The sequence below is a fragment of the Lepidochelys olivacea genome (assembly GCF_965140295.1).
Source record: "Lepidochelys olivacea isolate rLepOli2 genome assembly, chromosome: 21".
Lineage (NCBI taxonomy): Eukaryota > Metazoa > Chordata > Testudines > Cheloniidae > Lepidochelys > Lepidochelys olivacea.
Window position 1 is genome coordinate 2,265,352 of NC_140431.1, and position 18,414 is coordinate 2,283,765.

The 18,414-nt window shown below is 42.9% G+C and overlaps 1 protein-coding gene across 2 annotated transcripts in view; it reads left to right on the forward strand.

Moving 5' to 3' along the window:
- The first annotated feature begins 872 nt into the window (after positions 1-872).
- Positions 873-18,414, forward strand: part of ST7L (suppression of tumorigenicity 7 like) — a 31,701-nt gene continuing 14,159 nt past the window's right edge. The window contains exons 1-10 of one of the 2 annotated variants that reach the window (XM_084611073.1): positions 873-1,107; positions 6,624-6,706; positions 8,420-8,582; positions 9,479-9,533; positions 10,314-10,429; positions 13,533-13,611; positions 14,423-14,577; positions 15,314-15,411; positions 16,449-16,563; positions 18,274-18,346. In XM_084611073.1, coding sequence (XP_084467199.1) covers positions 903-1,107; positions 6,624-6,706; positions 8,420-8,582; positions 9,479-9,533; positions 10,314-10,429; positions 13,533-13,611; positions 14,423-14,577; positions 15,314-15,411; positions 16,449-16,563; positions 18,274-18,346 — 1,142 coding nt within the window. In that variant the 5' untranslated portion in view covers positions 873-902. The remainder of the gene's footprint in view (positions 1,108-6,623; positions 6,707-8,419; positions 8,583-9,478; positions 9,534-10,313; positions 10,430-13,532; positions 13,612-14,422; positions 14,578-15,313; positions 15,412-16,448; positions 16,564-18,273; positions 18,347-18,414) is intronic. The other variant, XM_084611072.1, reaches the window with a different exon arrangement.

Here is an 18,414-nt window from a genome sequence, read left to right on the forward strand (position 1 = left end):
GCACGCACCCCCGGTGCTGTGTGCGTCCCCCATGAGTGTAGGACACCCCCCCGCAGTCCCCGAGCGGGGCACGCACCCCCGGTACTGTGTGCGTCCCCCATGAGTGTAGGACCCCCCCGCAGTCCCCGAGCGGGGCACGCACCCCCGGTACTGTGTGCGTCCCCCATGAGTGTAGGACACCCCCGCAGTCCCCGAGCGGGGCACGCACCCCCGGTACTGTGTGCGTCCCCCATGAGTGTAGGACACCCCCGCAGTCCCCGAGCGGGGCACGCACCCCCGGTACTGTGTGCGTCCCCCATGAGTGTAGGACACCCCCGCAGTCCCCGAGCGGGGCACGCACCCCCGGTACTGTGTGCGTCCCCCATGAGTGTAGGACACCCCCCCCCCGCAGTCCCCGAGCGGGGCACGCACCCCCGGTGCTGTGAGCGTCCCCCATGAGTGTAGGACCCCCCCCGCAGTCCCCGAGCGGGGCACGCACCCCCCAGTACTGTGTGCGTCCCCCATGAGTGTAGGGCCCCCCCCCCGCAGTCCCCGAGCAGGGCACGCACCCCCCGGTACTGTGTGCGTCCCCCATGAGTGTAGGACACCCCCCCCCCGCAGTCCCCGAGCGGGGCACGCACCCCCGGTGCTGTGAGCGTCCCCCATGAGTGTAGGACCCCCCCCGCAGTCCCCGAGCGGGGCACGCACCCCCGGTGCTGTGAGCGTCCCCCATGAGTGTAGGACCCCCCCCGCAGTCCCCGAGCGGGGCACGCACCCCCGTGCTCCATGCACCCGAGTCCCCGGGAGGAGCCCGCAGGCGCAGCGCGCGCGCAGCCCAGTCCGTCTGCGGCGGGGACGCCCCCGCGCGCGCGGCCGAGCGCTGCGCTCCGGCCCCGGCCCGGCCCGGCCCCGGCGGCGCGGCCATGGCGGACAGCGGCAGCGGGGATGCGGCTCCGGCGGCGCAGCCTGAGGGCTCGGCCTGCGCCCCCGGGCGGTGGGAGCGGCTGCGGCGGCGGGGGGCCGGGCTGGCCGCCGTGCCCTGGGCTCGGGCGCTGGGGCTGCTGGCGGCGCTCGGGCTCCTCTACTGGCTGCGGGTCCCGCTCCGGCTCCGGGACAACCTGGCGGCCGGTGAGAGGCGGGGCCGGGGGAACACGGCGGGGGATCCCCAGGCCTGTGGGGGCTCCCTGCGGGTGGGGCGGGTTCTCGGGGAGGGGCGGGGGTTCCCTGGGGCTGGGGGAACACGGTGGGGAGGGTGAGGGTTCCCCAGGCCTGTGGGGGCTCCCTGGGGGTGGGGCGGGGGTTCCCTGGGGCTGGGGGAACACGGTGGGGAGGGTGAGGGTTCCCCAGGCCTGTGGGGGCTCCCTGGGAGTGGGGTGGGGGTTCTCTGGGGCTGGGGGTACACTTGGGGGGGAGGGTTCCCCAGGCCTGTGGGGGCTCCCTGGGAGTGGGGTGGGTTCTCGGGGAGGGGCGGGGGTTCCCCAGAGCTGAGGGAACACAGTGGGAGGGGGTGAGGGTTCCCCAGGCCTGTGGGGGCTCCCTGGGAGTGGGGTGGGTTCTCGGGGAGGGGCGGGGGTTCTCTGGGGCTGAAGGAACATGTTGGGGGGGGAGGTTTCCCCAGGGCTGTGGGGGCTCCCTGGGAGTGGGGTGGGTTCTCGGGGAGGGGCGGGGGTTCTCTGGGGCTGAAGGAACATGTTGGGGGGGGAGGTTTCCCCAGGCCTGTGGGGGCTCCCTGGGAGTGGGGTGGGTTCTTGGGGAGGGGCGGGGGTTCCCCAGAGCTGAGGGAACACAGTGGGAGGGGGTGAGGGTTCCCCAGGCCTGTGGGGGCTCCCTGGGAGTGGGGTGGGTTCTTGGGGAGGGGCGGGGGTTCTCTGGGGCTGAGGGAACACGTTGGGGGGCGAGGGTTCCCCTGGGGTGAGGGGTGGCTGTGGTGTAGGCAGGAGGGTATATTACCTGTAGGTAGTTGCTTTTGGTTTCTGATCCCTTTGCACAATTTCCCATGGGCCCAGAAGAGGTTTCTGATGTGCCACCAATCATGAGAAATGTCATTAACTCCAAATAATAGTAAGTTTTAAAGTTATGTCAGCCCCAGGTTCCTCTCAGCTTGCTCCTCCTGCGCCTGCCTGCTGAGGCTGCTTGATAGTTGCCATGGTTTTACAGTCACATTTATGGTTTTTTACCGCCCCACCCCTTGATTTGTGAAAGATCCCACTGACAGTAATGACACTGATTGTAGCGTTCACAAAACTGTCAAATGCACATAGTAAACAAACAGGGTGGGTAGGGAAGAAATAATTTTTTTCTTCTAATCTTGTCAAAATCTAGAAGTAATTGGGATTTGTTCTTTGTTTTGTTAGTGCTCATTATAAATAAACCAGCTACAGCAGACTGTCAAGTGTAGTCCAGAAAAGTGGAGCAGGAAGAGACCTTTGTTTTTCTGAAGCATAGGATAGACTGTCAGTTCTTCAGAGTTTTTGGTCTGGTTGTTAATTACACGTGGGCACTACTGGAAATAAAAATACTGCTAGTTTCATGTGCTCTGTATGTTGGCTTGGGCATGATACTTGCAAGGACACCAACCCTTCTGTTTAAAAATGTCTTACCCCTTATTAGGGCCCTACCAAAGTTGCCCTCCATTTTGGTCAATTTCACAGTCATAGGATTTTTAAAATCATAAATTTCATGATTTCAGCTATTTAAATCTGAAATTTCACAATGTTGTAATTATAGGGGTCGTGACCCAAAAGGAGTTGGTGGGGGTCCCCAGGTTATTGTAGGGAGGGTTGTGCCACCCTTACTTCTGCACTGCTGCTGGCGGGGCGCTGCCTTCTGAGCTGGGAGCCTGGCCAACAGCCACTGCTCTCTGGCTGCCCAGCTGGAAAGGCAGCGCTGCCTCTTGCAGCAGTGCAGAAGTAAGGGTGGCAATACCGCAATCTCCCTAAAATAACTTTGTGACCCCCCTGCAACTCCCTTTTGGGTCAGGACCCCCAGTTTGAGAAATGCTGGTCTACCCCGGGAAATCTGTATAGTATAGGGTAAAAGCACATAAAAGACCAGATTTCACGGTCCGTGACTCGTTTTTCATGACCATTAATTTAGTAGGGCTATTATTGTTTCAAGTAGCATTTAACATGTCGAGAATTGAAAGAGTCTAGAAGAAACAATGCTTTTCCTCTTATTTTCTACTGTGTTTACTCTGTGCATTTGGCAGCTTTTTGTGTACAGTTTTCTTTGTGTGGATCTTTCATACATCAGCATGGAAGAATTTTTTTTTAAAAAAGTTGGAATATGTGACTCCAACGTGACAAAATTTTTAGGGAGACTCAGGCAGGTGGAGGAATTGTAACTGCTTTCACACTTTTTTTTCCCCTTCAGATGAAAGCATTTCAAGTTGATGATGTCCAAACTGGGTGAAATTGACCCAATCTGAGTTTCATTTCAGCCCATAGGGTTCTGGACAGCATCTTACAGAGGATGCTGCAATTAGCAGTGGAGATAAGGGAGAAAGCTCTCTTGTCTTACAGGAGCAAGGGGAAAATGGGAAAAAGCTTCACTCTTCAGGTTTATTAGTTAATTATTAGCCAGAGGCTGATACCAAAGATGGAACCTCCTGAGCGAATGTGCAGGTATGAGCGTTTGGAAAGAAGCTCAGTATGCTCTCCAGCTGCTGGAACGGGGTTGGTGCCTTAACACCTCTTGTTGGGTGTGGTTCAAGCCTCATCTTTTTGTATTAGCTCCTTCCTAGACATTTGGTGTTTATAAACATTTCAAGTGCTGTGTAATAACACTTGGAAATTCTTGGATGGATTGGAGCTGCTATCTATTTAGAGATACTAATTATTACTGTCACCCTTAATTTTGGAAACAAACTCAGCAAGCCTTGGCCTTTCCCTAATGAGCTCCTTAATAAATTGCACAAGGCACTTGCAAAGGAACAGATTCAGCAAAATTCATTTGATGCGGTCACTCACCCTTTTGTTAATATTTACAGTCTCATAACATTAACCATTATGAATTAGAGCTTTCTGGTACTAACTTCCAATTTCTGCCTTGCCTAACAAAAATGCCCAATTTCAGTTTCCAAAATTATCCTTAGTGTGGTTTGTTCTTGGTTGAACTTGCAGTTAAGTTGTGTTCAGTGTTGTTTCAACTGCAGTTGTTGCATAAATCCTTTAATAGTGGGTAACTTTTGTTAGTGTAGACAAGGTTTTTGTGTCCCTCCACTGATGACTGCTTCCTGGCTCTTTTTTGTGGCTATCATACAAGACACATTTACCTTCATGTAGATTTTGAAAATGTTCTAATACTTTGTACAATGCTTATGTAAAAAGCAGTTCAAGAAATAAAAGTGAATATCTCCCACTGCCATGGTTTACTTTTGGCCTGGGAAGAGTTGGGTTGATGGTTTAATTGGCATGTTTATTTTGTATGAACTATGTCAATTAGAAGGATTTTACTGGGCCTTAGGTAATGATAGGCTATGGAATACTGGGTAGCATCTCAAGCTCAGTGCTTTGAAATTCACTCAACAAATCCTAGAGATGTTCAGAAATTAAAATTTCCTCTGCGGTTTGTCAATATTGTATGTTTTGTTTGATGCAACTGGAAATGTCCCTTCTGGCCCTGGTTTTGAGTTATTTGGGAGATGGTGGATAACCCTTTGGTAACACAAATGTTCTGGTATTGGAATGGTGGCTGGTGACTGTTAGGCCATGTTCTTTGGTTGTGCCACCGTCAGTTTGAAGGTTCTGGTTACCTTATATCCATCATTTCAGCTCAGTTTGGAATGTCACCTGTGGTTGGGCGTGCTCTGGAATAACTCAACACTACACCCCAGCTGGTCCCACAAAGGGGATCTTTAGTCTGCTTTATTGCAGGTGGGTGAGAAGATGAGATGAAAATTGATATTTTTCTTGAGTCTGTAAGATTCTCTGAGCTGTGGGAGTTTAACACAAATTTGGTCTAGTGTTCAAATCGGTCTTTTTGTCACATTTCTGAGAACAATATGGTTTTCTAGATAAAGATCTAGAAATAGGTAAAGATTTGGTGAAACTGCAGTGGTCACAAGTATCGTTTAAAAACTGAAGGGACACTAGACCATGACACTTATTGCTGAACTACATAGGCTTCAGACTTGCTGTCATCAGATGTTTCTTTCTTCTATTTCTCCTTTACTGCGGATCAGTGGCTGGTTAAATAGATTTATGCTGTGAAGGTGGTGGACCTGCTCCTTAAAATTAACTCTTCCAGAAAAGTCTGCAATAGATGATTGCCTCAGTTTTCTTTAGCCAATGGCTAGGTAGTCAGTATATTTAATGTCTCTCTCCACAGCTGTAAAAGATGGATTATTTGTGCAAAAAAAGTTTTGATGTTATGCACTCTGATTCTGGCTTGTGACTTTCCAGTGAAAATTACATATGTTCTTTCCTTCCTGCCGCTCCTCTTTTAAAATACCCTGATTGTATTGTTGCTTTTCTGTCTGTTAATCTATTTAAAATGAATTCTTCTCTTCCCAGGAGCATATTTACTTATTGAGGAATTAGTATTCCAACATTTTGGTGTGAAGTTGAATTCAGGATTTTATGATAGTTAGAGAAATTACACTATGTTACTGTAATAGCATCCTCATCTAACAGAGAGTTCATTTTCTGCTTGCAACCCTTGCTGATTCCAACATGACTCTTGTCACTCTTCCTGCATGTGTACTAGTTTCTTTTCAAAGGTAAAGCTGGATGTTTCTTGGGTCTGTTTTTCCATTTAGCTGTTGGCCACTGTTTAAATTAGATTTTCAGGTTTTCTCAGAAGCCCATTTTCAACCTGCAGTATTAAACTCAACATATGCTCAGCCTGCAGTAAATATTGGACATTGGAAACAGAGGCTATCTCTGTTATGTAATACTCCAGTTGGTGGTGCTATATGATTCCAGTTTCCTCTGTTACTGCTTCCTGCAGTGGATTAGTAGAACAACTCAGACCAAACATGCCTTTCTTACTTGGAAATGTGAGATTCACTCAGGGTGGTAACATTGAAGAGGTTTCTTCTGTTCTGTAAATACCAAGGAATGGAAGTCTCTGTAAATCTACACAGTACAATGTATTTGAACATAATAACTTTTGGTGCACTCTTTGTTTTGTTGTGCCTTTTTTAATATTTGGGATCTAGCAGCACCTATTTATTGTTGATTGATTATTGATTCTATGTGCCTTTTTAAAACAGAACTTCTGATCATTTTACTTGCTAAGACTTAATAGAAACTTGTATCAAAATAATATAGCTCACTTCTAAATTACAATAAAACATATGGTCTGTCAAAATTATTTACTCATTCAATAATCATGCAACTGTTAAGATCCATTGGTGTAGTGAGAGCATTACAATTTTGCTGTCTGGTCAAAGGATTTGTATAGAATCGTTCTGGTTACAAACACAAGCTGTATTTGATACAGTATCTTCTTTTAACTAACATCTTTCTGCTTGCTGTACTCTTCCATCAGTGAAACTACCAAGGCCCTTGCAAAACCTAAGCAATTTTGGGGTGTGTGTGTGTGTGTGTAGTGCGCTATATATGGTTGTTTATGTTGCTTTCAAACATATTTGGAATTTTCTAGTTCTGCCTATTGACTGTGCTGTTCTTCCTTCTTAACAGTGACTGTGTTCTTAAGCACTTTGACTCCAAAATTCTACGTTGCACTTACAGGGACTTCATCTCTTATATCTGGACTGATATTTGTAAGTAGATTCCTCTTCTCACTAGAGCTTTTGCATGTCTCTTGTTAAAGTGAGGATGCAAGAAACCCTCCTGTTCTCTGACCAGTCTCTAGGTGGTGTCCTTATGCTGTAAAAGAAACGAAGGTGCCTCAGTAGTTTCTGGTACACAGGACTCTATCCATTGTTACCCGAAGAGGGTATAGCTATGGTTCCCACAACAACCTTAACTCTGAATTTCCTGAATTTTGTGCTAATTGAATCTCAACCTTCAAAATAGCACATAATTTCCTGTGTTTTAAAGAGGGAAACTCAGTCCCTTTCCCAATGGATAGTTTGCATTACAAAGCCACTGCCACAACTGGCACTCTCTGATTGGCCGTCGCAGCAGCCAGACCACGAAAACTGACCACCTCTCTCACCGTTGGAAGTGGTCCCTTCAAGTCGTGGGTGGTGCGCGCAGAGAAGGCTTGCACTGCTGCCACATTGCACGTGTTCTTTGGACAAATTGACTGCCTTGGGGGGTGAAAGCTTTTCTGGATGTTTCACGAGCACTGAGTTCACTAAAAAGTTACATCTAAAGAGAGGCTCGTGTGGGAGAGGGTTTGGGCTATAAAAGAAATTATTCTTGCTGAACTCTGATAGATCTTTAGCCGTCTGAGATATCAGGCTCTGATCCTGCAGTCAGATCTGTGTGGGCAGATCTGGTTGCAGGATAAGGGCCTTTAGGAACATTCTTTCACTGTCAGACATCACACACAGTTACCAGAATATGCTGAAGCTGTGTTTAGCAGACATTTTGTGTGGCTGAAGTTAAAAGAAAAGAAAAATCTTTTTTTAATGTGAAGGAAGCAATTTGTTTACCATCGCTGCAGGAAGAATGTGGTTTGTGAGTACTGAATGGGGGATTTGGGAAGAGCTGTTTAAGAAGGAGATGGATGATGATGTTTGCCCTAGTCATTTTACATAATTAAGATACAGAAAAATCCCCGCTTTAAAGAAAAAAGTGGATTTTTTTGTTGACATTTAAAATGGATGAGTTATTGCAACATTGCACAATAGGAATGCCGTGTATTCAAATGTGACTTCTTTCTTCATGCTGATGGAAATACCCAGATGAATTGGTCTAGGGTGGTCCTCTACTGAAACTCCCGGAGATCATTACATATAAATGCCTCATAAGGCCTACAGGAGGAAAGAGGAAAGAAATAACACTCTTAACCTTCAGCATCTCATAAATGAACTAAATGACTTCCCTCCCTGGACTCTCACAGGCTATCAACAAAGCATATTGCAGGTGATACAAAATGGGCAAAAAAAGTGAATTTGGAAGAATGAAACCCAAAGCTAGGCCCAGTCATGTAGTCCTTACTTCCAGGGGTAAGTCCCTTTGGCTATGTGCTAAAGTAAGGGCTGCAGGATCCAGACACCTTATTTGCTGTAATTGCTTCAGAAGTTAGCATACTTTTGTGGATGATGATCCATTATTAGGCTAAAATCTGACAAATTTCGTAATGTTTTTTCTTCCTTCAGTGTATGGAGAGCCCCATGTCTCTCTTGTTTAGTGGAAGGAGATATAAAAATTAACAATATTTTATATAGATAAATAGTGTCTGTAATCAGTTGCAAAGGGGTGTCCACATGGCTCACATTATTGTTTCATGTCTATTGTGAATACTGGAAACTTGTTGTCCAGTGAAACACTTGGGTGCAATATTTCTCTTGTTCCCATTCCAGATATTCGAATGGTGGTACTTCCAAAAACATGGCACCTCTTTCATTGAGCAGGTGTCCGTGAGCCATTTGAGGCCGCTCATTGGAGGAGTAGAGAATAGTCCTCCAGTGCCAGGTTTTTCAGACAACAACGGAGAAAACGAGACAAACAGGCAGAATTTGTCAGGTAATTCCTTCTAACTTTTGGCTTTGCAGGGACATGTTAAGTGTCTCCCCTAAACCCAGAAAGATTTGTTCAAACTAGTTGGATTTCTGTCTTAGAATGGTCTTGGCTTCACATTAGTGCCTATAGAAACAATCAGAGAAAGATGTTCTCTCATTTGGGACCATCAGTACGAGAGAGTTGCAGAAGTGAAGAGAAATGATGATGGAAATCAGTGAAGTAAAATCCGGAATTGCTTTGTGAATACCGTTGCATTTGTTAGAACTGCTGAAAGAAGGAACCTATGTATTGCCTAGTATGTTACATAATGATTAGAAATAAGAGTTTAAGTCAAGAGATTAATACACAGCTTGAATGCAAAAAATAGACTGAAACACACCACTGAATTGTCCCAGTAATACCAGGCTTTTGCAGACACCAACATTTTACGGTTTGCAGGCTCCAAAATTACACAATTTGAGCATTGCTCCGGTTATTCTCGTACAGTGTTTAACCTTCTTCCCAAGTGCTTTTGTATGACAGGAATGCTGGAAACCTCTGGCTTTGCACAAGTCATGTCCAGCAGGAAGTGATCAGGGAATGAATTGAAGTTATGTGGATTTTACAGAAAGGGCTGTAGCTGTTTAAAGACAAGGGATTAATTTTCAGAGTAGCAGCCGTGTTCCGTATCCACAAAAAGAACAGGAGTACTTGTGGCACCTTAGAGACTAACAAATTTATTTGAGCATAAGCTTTCGTGGGCTGCAGCCCACTTGATCAGATGCATGCAGTGGAAAATACAGTAAGACGATTTTATATACACAGAGAACATGAAACAATGGGTCTTACCCATACACACTATAAGGAGAGTGATTTTGGAACTTTATTCAAACTTGAAGTAGTGCTCTTTCATTTTGCAGAGTGCAAAGTATGGAGAAACCCTCTTAATCTTTTCAGAGGAGCAGAATATAGCAGGTATTAATTTCATTTTATTTTCAGTATAACAAGCAATTGTTGAAATAAACTTAGAGCCTACACACACCTTTTTAACTTGTTGCCAGAGCTCTCATCCTTGCACTTCTTGGAAATAATAGTGAGATCCAAAGAGCATCATGGGTAATTGTTGGGATTTATACCAGTCCTACACTTAAAAAATATCTCTCCAGAGCTCTAGGCACCTTCATCCCATATTAGAAATTCAAATATTCTTGTAAACAAAGTAACTCTGTAGCTTCCCCAAAGCAAAGAAACAGCTGTTCCAGTGCTCATCGCAACCCTCTTTCTCCAAAATTCTAAAATATCTGCAAACTTGTAAAGATTTGAGCTTTGCAGCATGCCCTGAAAGCTGACAGATTTGGGCTATTTCATTCCAAATCTTGAGGAGTGAGTTCCGAAGTAGAGTCTGTCATATAGAACGCCCTAGTGGAACCCCACACTCCCTTTATAGAGCGGTGGTTTCAGCTTCAGCATTGTCGTTGTCCATAACTCTGACCCTGTTGCACAGGGATAGAGGCATTTCTCAAACAGGCAGTTGCCAAACCATTTTGGCTTTTAGGTTAAAAATTCATGCATTGCCTTATCACCAGGAAGCCATCTGGCAACCTGTACAGAACACTGGTGTTGCAATCTTATGATTAGAAAATGCAGGTAACAAATGATCCTTCAGTGCTAGCCCCTGTTTCTGAAGACATCAGACATCCCACTGTAACAGCTGTTACCAACACGTTTTGAGACTTTTCTTGCCTTTTGCTAAAGGTACACGTGGGTGACTGGGAAGGAACCGCTTACATACTACGACATGAATTTGTCTGCTCAGGATCATCAGACCTTTTTCACATGTGACACAGACTCTCTTCGTCCTTCAGATACAGGTACTAGCTATTTCTGCATGAAAACAGGGATGTATGTGTGAAATATGGAATGGTTGAAATATCTAAAGTGTATTGGAAATATTCACCCTAAGGTGATCCCAACTACTGACTGGAAACCTATAAAGCAATAAGTGCATAATTCAGCAATTTAGGGAGTACAAAATATATGTTTAGTGATACACTTCTGAGTTCTATAGGGAGTGCAGTCTAGAGGTTTAAAGTGATTCCTAAACTCTGCCATTGACTCACTTTGTAACTATGAGCAAGTTACTTCCTGTCTTGTGGCTCAGTTTGCCCATCTATAAAATGGGGATAATGCTAAAGTAACTTACAGGAGTATGATGAGGCTTCATGTTTGCCTAAATGCTCAGAACCTTGGATGAAAGACACACTAAAGACAGTGTGTTGCGTATATGAAATAGTAAGTTGTGAAAATGTTCCTGCTTTTGCAAAAGGTGCTTTAGACTCTACGACATGCTTAGTATTGTAGTTTGGTCTCCTGAAAAATGGTCCCCTCAGCAGCTTTCTGCCCTCGGTACTGTGGTTGGTCATTAGTTCAATACTGACTCAGAAAGAAGAGCACCTGCATCACCTAGATCAGTGGTTCTCAAACTTTTTTTTTCACAAACCACTTGAAAATTGCTGAGGGTCTCGGCAGATCACTTAATGATCTCTCCAAATGTTGTTTGTACCGTTAGCTAACTATTGTAAAGCGCTTTGGATGAAAGCGCTATATTAAAACATAATAATTAACGTTTTTTTGTTCTACAGATAAAAGCACACAACTCATATTTTAATATCAGTAGTCTTACCTTTCTAATGCAATGGGTGTGCCCTCTCTAGCTGGGGCTGGGAAGGAGGGCCATCTCTCCCCAGCCGCCGCAGCCCTGGAGCTGGGGAAAGTCACCTCTTTCTCTCTCCGCCACAGTCCTGCACATCCCAAATTCCCCCCACCCCCTCTTCTCACCCCACTGTCCCCTCCCACCAACCCTCTTTTTCTCCCAAGGCCACCACTTCAACTTACTTGTGCGTCTTCTCCAGGGTCCAGGAACCTAATTAGTGGAGCCATGCCTGCGCGGCTCCACTAATTAGGTGGGTGGCCCTTCATTCTCTTGTGTGTGACTGCCCAGGCACGCACCTTAGAGGGAACTATCCATGGACCACCTGAATGGAGCTCATGGACCATGGTTTGAGAACCTCTGACTTAGACATTCCTTGGAGTTCTCCCATTGAACAGGCTGTGTCCAACCCTGCTTAGCTTGAGATCTGATGAGTTTTCAGCTCAAGATGGTTTGGCATCCGGAATACAGGACTAAAACTCTTGTCATATAATAGAGCTATGGTTGTAACTTTATTGGTGTTTTAGTATAGATTGCAGAATTACATTTGTTAAGGGATATGGTGAGAGACTCTTGTTTTTGTTTACTTTGTTGTTTGTAATACATTTCAGAAGTTTGAAAATAACATCTTTCCTTGTTTGTCTTCAATCAGTTTCTTATTAAACTAGCCCACAGGACTTTCCCTTTGATTACATTTACAACATCATGGAGGTAAACAGTGCTTCACAGTTTGGTGAAAAGGGAGATCTTGTGTTGTCTCGGTTTGCTGTGCATCTAGAAAACCAAATATTGTAGGATAATGCATAAACTAGGCATTACAGGATTGTTTTTTCCTAATTATATATTTTTAAAACCTGGACTGTGTTCTCCACTAGTTTAATGTCTTTAAAGAAGTTCACAGTTGGGGCCATAACTAATGAACAGTTATGTCTCTTTAAGTGTATTGTAATGTTACATTTTTGTACAGTTAGTATGCCCTACCTGGCTATTGTCAGATGAGGTGCTAACTCTTATCAATTTGTCAAGTTCAGGAAGCGTTAGCTGTCAGCTAGCTGGTGACATGTTTGATATGAGGAATGTATTTTTATTGCACAAATGGAGTATATTGTCTCGTCTTTTAAGCCAAGACTAATATTTTGTTTCCAAAGGAAAACTCAAATATTTTCCACATTATTCTTACTGGACAGTTGCAGTTTTTGTTCCAAAAGAAACATGTATAGATTCTCCAGTTTTTCTTATCAAACTTGAGCGAGGCCAGATATTCAGTTCCATAAACCAACAGTTTTGGAGTCTTTTCAGAAATGCTGTTGGGTGTGAAGACTCTAATTCTGCCTGGGAAATGGTAGTGGTAAGAACATTGCCCTTCTTTTGGGTAAAGTGGGCTCTTAAATTTGGGTTCCATTTTTTCATAATGCGGGCTGATGTTGTCCAGAGATGTGCTGTGCTGAATTGGTTCTCTTCCCACTCCTCCTCTTGCTGTAATTCTTTTGCAGAAAATTAGAATTCAGACAAACCTCCTAGATTCAAACATAGTTTAGATAAAGAGCATGTTCTGATCTGTGTGTATTTTTAGCTGCTTCGTAGCACCTTTCAACAAGATGATAAACAGTAACAGTATATTTTGAATTGGCTGTAACATGTTATGCCACTCGAATTTGCTCTTGCTTTCTAACCCAAACTTTAAAAGGGATTGCTTAACCGTGTATAATCTGTTAAATAACAGCTTTGAGAAGGCACTTACTCAAGGATTTAACACCACAAAACTGCACCAGAACAATAATTTTTTTTTATTATGTCTTTCCTTAAAAGAAAAGTATTGTCAATAAAAAACAAAAACTCGGATTTCATGCAGGACTGTGCCAGGGCCGCTGTCAGTGTGCACCAATGGAGTAGTTGTGCACCAGTCTGGATGTGCACAGGGACTATGTGATTTGCATGTGAAATGGGTTTTAAATGACCAATGAATAATCTCCTTGCAGATATTCCCATTTTAAGTGGAATTTGTAATCTAATCAGATGTGTCATAATATTCTGTTGGTGGTGGAAGGATTTCCTCAGGATTTAAATCTCCTTTTGCTGCATGCATCTGAGGGAAGAATAGAGTCAAGCTCAGAGTACAAATGATTGTTGGTCAAGTGGAGCTGATGTATAAATAACCTAAGTGTTAACTTCTTAAAAAGCTCTAGTTTTCATGGATGGTTAACTGTATATTTCACACATAAGCATTTCTGTTCATGATCTGTTTTAAAACATTTTTCCAACAGTTATGCAGAAGGCATGGCGAGAGAGAAACCCTCAAGCCCGAATCAAAGCAGCGTATCAAGCTTTAGAGTTAAATAATGAGTAAGTTTGAAATTAATATAAACATAAATCTAAGTTCTGGCATAAAAAAAACAAAGTGCTTTACCCAGGACACACTGTCACTTTTTGTTTAAATTTAGAATTAGCAAGAAGGAATGTCTTCGAATAGTGTGAGGGTTTTCCTGTATGCATCAATTAGAAATAAATGTGGCTATCGGATGCAGCACTTAGCTCAGGTTTGATTAAAAGATAGCTTTTGGCCTGCGTATCTTTTAATTTTTAAAAAGAGTACATTAGTTTGATTTGTGCCATTTCTGTCTTTGGGTCACTAGAAATAACGTACACAAGGAGAAAGAACTTATTTTGAGGTGAAACAAAGTCAGTCTTCATATGCAGTCTTGTTATTGCAATATCATTACTGATTGCCAATAACATTGTAATCAGACTTACAGATTTCATGGCCACAAAGAACCATTTTCGACATTGTCACACTACCTTTTCATTGTTTTTGAGAAAATAATTTTCCTTGCTGCAACAAACTTATTTTTCCATTTGAGACATTTACCTTAAGTTCTTAAAACTGTAAAGGCTTCTGTTTTCCTAGCACTTGTCACTTGACTGTAGTCCAGTGAATACTCTGCTAGGTACCATGTATTTCACTGGGTGTTTGATAAGGATTCTTACATACTTAATTTTTATTCATTAGTAATGGGTTTTCATAAACGTTCAAGTGCTACATACAGGACAAAACCTGTAGATACCTTTGATGACGTTACTTTCTTCTGCAAAAAATCCTTACAACTGACTTCCGTCTGAGTAGTTTGTGGCTTTCTTGTTTTTGTTTCCATTACAGTTGTGCCACTGCATATGTTCTCCTAGCCGAGGAAGAAGCAACAACTATTACAGATGCTGAGAAGTATTTTAAGCAGGCGCTAAAAGCAGGAGAAACAGTTTTCAGAAAATCTCAGCACTGCCATCCCCAAAACTCCCAGCATGAAGCGCAGCTTAGTAAGCACCTTGGCACTGACTAGTTAAACAGATTTTTCTGTTTGAGCACAAAAGCAAAATGAAAGAAATGTGATTGTTTTTAGGGTAGCAGTTGAAACACCAAACTCAGATAAGGAGAATCGCTGTTAGTACTTATTCTGTAATTACACTTTAGCATGATATGCTGTATGAATTTTATATGGTCTTCATATGAGTAAGTCTATAAAAAAGCAGATAGAGCGTGTAGTCATCACAGTAGCGTATGTCACTCTGCCTTGGTGGGCCTCTGCAAACATGTGGCAGTATATCTTAATGTCTTGATCTGATACTCTGGTGGTGGGGAATAATAGAAGGATTAGTAAGCGTTAATGGTGCAGTTCACCACTAGTTTTATCCCACCCAACAGATGGAAAGAAACTCAAAAGTTCTTGCCATATGATGACTGGGAACCAAACTGAAGTGAATTGCTGGGTTTGGTCTTGGTGGACCACTGCCAGAATTTGGGCTGGGAAGGTATAGGTGATTATTCCATACTCTTACTACTTCTCTCTGCTGCTGGTTAGGGAAAGGGTGGTGTGCATTCTCTCTTGGAGAATAATGTCATCTCATGCCATTTTAGGCACTCTATTAGAGAGATGTCCACAACACATCCTGCAGCCCTTTTTTATTACTCCCTTTCTGCAACTAAGCATATCTTAACATAATAAAGATTGAAAGTGAGTTTTTAGAATGGAGATTGTTTTATTTTGTTACTCAGGAAGAGACACCAATGTGTTGGTTTACGTGAAAAGGAGACTAGCCATGTGTGCAAGAAAACTTGGAAGAATAAAAGAAGCAGTAAAAATGATGAGAGATGTAAGTCATTTTAAATAAAACGTAAACAACTTGGGTAACCACAGTGGAGGGGATGGAACAATTAGGTTGTGACTGAGTTTCATAGTGAGATACGAATGTTTTCAACAAAATTTTAGTTTTTGATATCTGTGAAGTATATATGTACATAATATGGCTAATGTATTTAGAGTTTTACCTTCCATTTCCCCTTTTGTTTGGCTTGATGATTAACTTGTTAAAGTAGCTAAACTATATGCTTCGTACTATGGCACTTTATTTCTTTCACTTGCCCAAGGTGGATGGTAAGTTATTTTTACACAGGCATGTATTATAGATCAAACCAACTACTTTGTGCAGCTAGCCAAGTCAGGCGGGGAGCACATTGTGTGAACACCTGGGAAACAAGTGTACTGAGCAGATGAATGTAGAAAAAATTGTTGTGGTCTCTTTGGTGGTGGGGGGCAGAGAGAGGTGGGAAGAAGTAAAGGATGAAAAGGAACATCAGTCATTATATTAAGTTCTTGAAACCATTGCATTGAATATTTATGTACTCTATTTTATCTAAATGCCTTGCTGAATTTATTGGACAATGTGATTAGATTTATCATCTGGTTTGGGTTAGCAGCTCAGAGCTGATAATTTATTAAGGATGTGAAACAGTGACCTAAACAACACTGGAAAATGAATACAGTTCTGATATTGCATTTTGGAACAATTTATGGTTACTTGCTTTGATTAACAGATTGAATATAAGTAAGTGTCTGTTGCATTGGCAGGAAGAATTACAAGGCCTAAAATGGGTTATTTATCAACTTTTTTTTTCTGGATTTCCACAGAAAAGCTGATTTCTTTGGGCTTTTGTGACCTTGAATAATTTGAAGCACAAATACCAGACACATCTTATTTGGCTAAATTAGATTCTTTTTGTTCTTATATTTGGGGTTATTGTGCCCAAACTACCATTTTAATAAATAAAGGCAAAAGGCTTTCTGTGTTTTCAGATCCCGCTTATGGTAAGTTTGAGTAAAATGGAGGTATTTCTCTTTTCTGATGTGCAGTTAATGAAAGAGTTTCCACTTCTTAGTATGTTGAATATTCACGAAAACCTTCTGGAGGCGCTGCTGGAATTACAGGCATATGCCGATGTCCAGGCAGTTTTAGCGAAGTATGATGGTGAGTCACATTTGTCATGATGCCTAAAAACATTCATGTTTGCTATTGTGTGTGTTAACATAGAGCATGTGACAGATATTCCTCAAACCTCAGCTTTAGTCCGTGAACAAACACAACCGCTCTGTGTATTGGGGACAAAGTGAGCTCCAGGAGCACCTCTTTTTTTACCTCTCCTAGTTCCTTCACTGCTAACTGATTTTTTTCAGCCCTTCACAGTCAATGCGCTGCTCCCCTCACCAGAGTTGTCCATGCGAGTGAGCAGAAAAGAGGCAGTCTTCCCTACTGTCTGACCTGCGTCTTTTATACCGCTCTCGGATCCTGTTTGCCAGAGAGATCAGGACTCAAGCATTTGATCCCTTATGTTGCAGTATGTTGCACAGTTACTAGTCCTCCAGGCTGACCTGCTTCCAGTGTACCGTATGCTTAGAGATTCTGTGGAAGAGCCTAGCTGTTTTGTTTGTGTCCTTAGAGTCGGGGACCAGAATGTTACACCCAAGTCACTTTCAAAACTGTCCCTTAAATCAGCTTCAGAGAGGAGGCCTACAGAAGCTATGTTTCTGGCAGTCTTCCTCGCACCCAGGAGTCAGTGTGTTCCGTAATGCCTTGAATCACTATTGCTTCAGGGAGTAAGTGGCATGAGGGTCTTGCCAAAACCTAATACCCAAGTGTGTGGCCAGTGTGCTGATATTACTCAATCCATGCTGTGTTGTGTGGGTATTTTTCATTAACACGGTAAAAATGTTTACGTGGTCATGGGATTTTTTCATGTTGACTTCAAAAAGTTTGACACTTATTTAATTTAGGGGGCACTGATTCCTTCTAAACATCTGGAACAGTTAGGATGAGCTTCAGAGGGCTGTAGACTCAGAGAAACTTGCGAGAAATCCTTCCCATATGGTACTTGCCAGATGCTTGGCTGGTTTGTTACATGATGGACAAGACTGAGAGAGGTTTTAAGAAACAGGAGGAGTTCAACTGGTACGCAAAGACTAGTATTCAGGAATTTATTTAGGAACAGAATCTTTTGTCTATTTTTACAATAACCTTGTATTGTAGAATTTTAACTCTCCTAAAGACAGTCAGGTCAAATTTGGGACCAAATTTAAGCTTTGTATAAATTTAGGTTTTACAGAAACTAAAACCGATAGATATTTTTCCATAGAACTAAAAATAATTAAATGGTGAGATATTTTAGTTAAATTCCCCTGTAGTGTTTGTAATTCAATGTTGAAAGGTGCTAATGTGTGAGAACTTGAAAATGAAATTTACTAGAAACTGACTAGTATATTTTTAAGTTAAGAAATGCAAAGAATAACTTGAAGGTTAAAATTTATTTGTTTTAATACTGAGCGTGGTGTTTAACACAGCTGAAAATGCTTTCTAAAGGTGTTTAACCCACTAATGTACCTCTATATAAATTCAGTTTTACAACATCATATCTGATAACTATGCTCAGACATGAGTGGTGAAGAACAATTCCTGACCCTGCAACTGGGACTGTAAAACCAGGGGATTTTTCTGAAAGAGGATTTTGGGGACTGGTGCAAAGCAGTTAAGGAATTGAAAGTTTCTAGTCATAACTGAAATGTTCCAGATGTTGAATTTACTGTATGGGCCATCCCAAATGCAAATCATTCAGCTCAGAGGAGACAGATTTAAAATGTTTGTCTTACTTTAGAATCCTAAAGTTAACTATTTATTGTACCATAGATATCAGTCTTCCAAAATCAGCAGCAATATGTTACACAGCAGCACTGTTGAAGGCCAGAGCTGTTTCAGATAGGTAAGTGAACACAGAAACTACTGAAATCAGTGAATTATGCTAATCTTGGATTCTGGTGTAAAAAGATA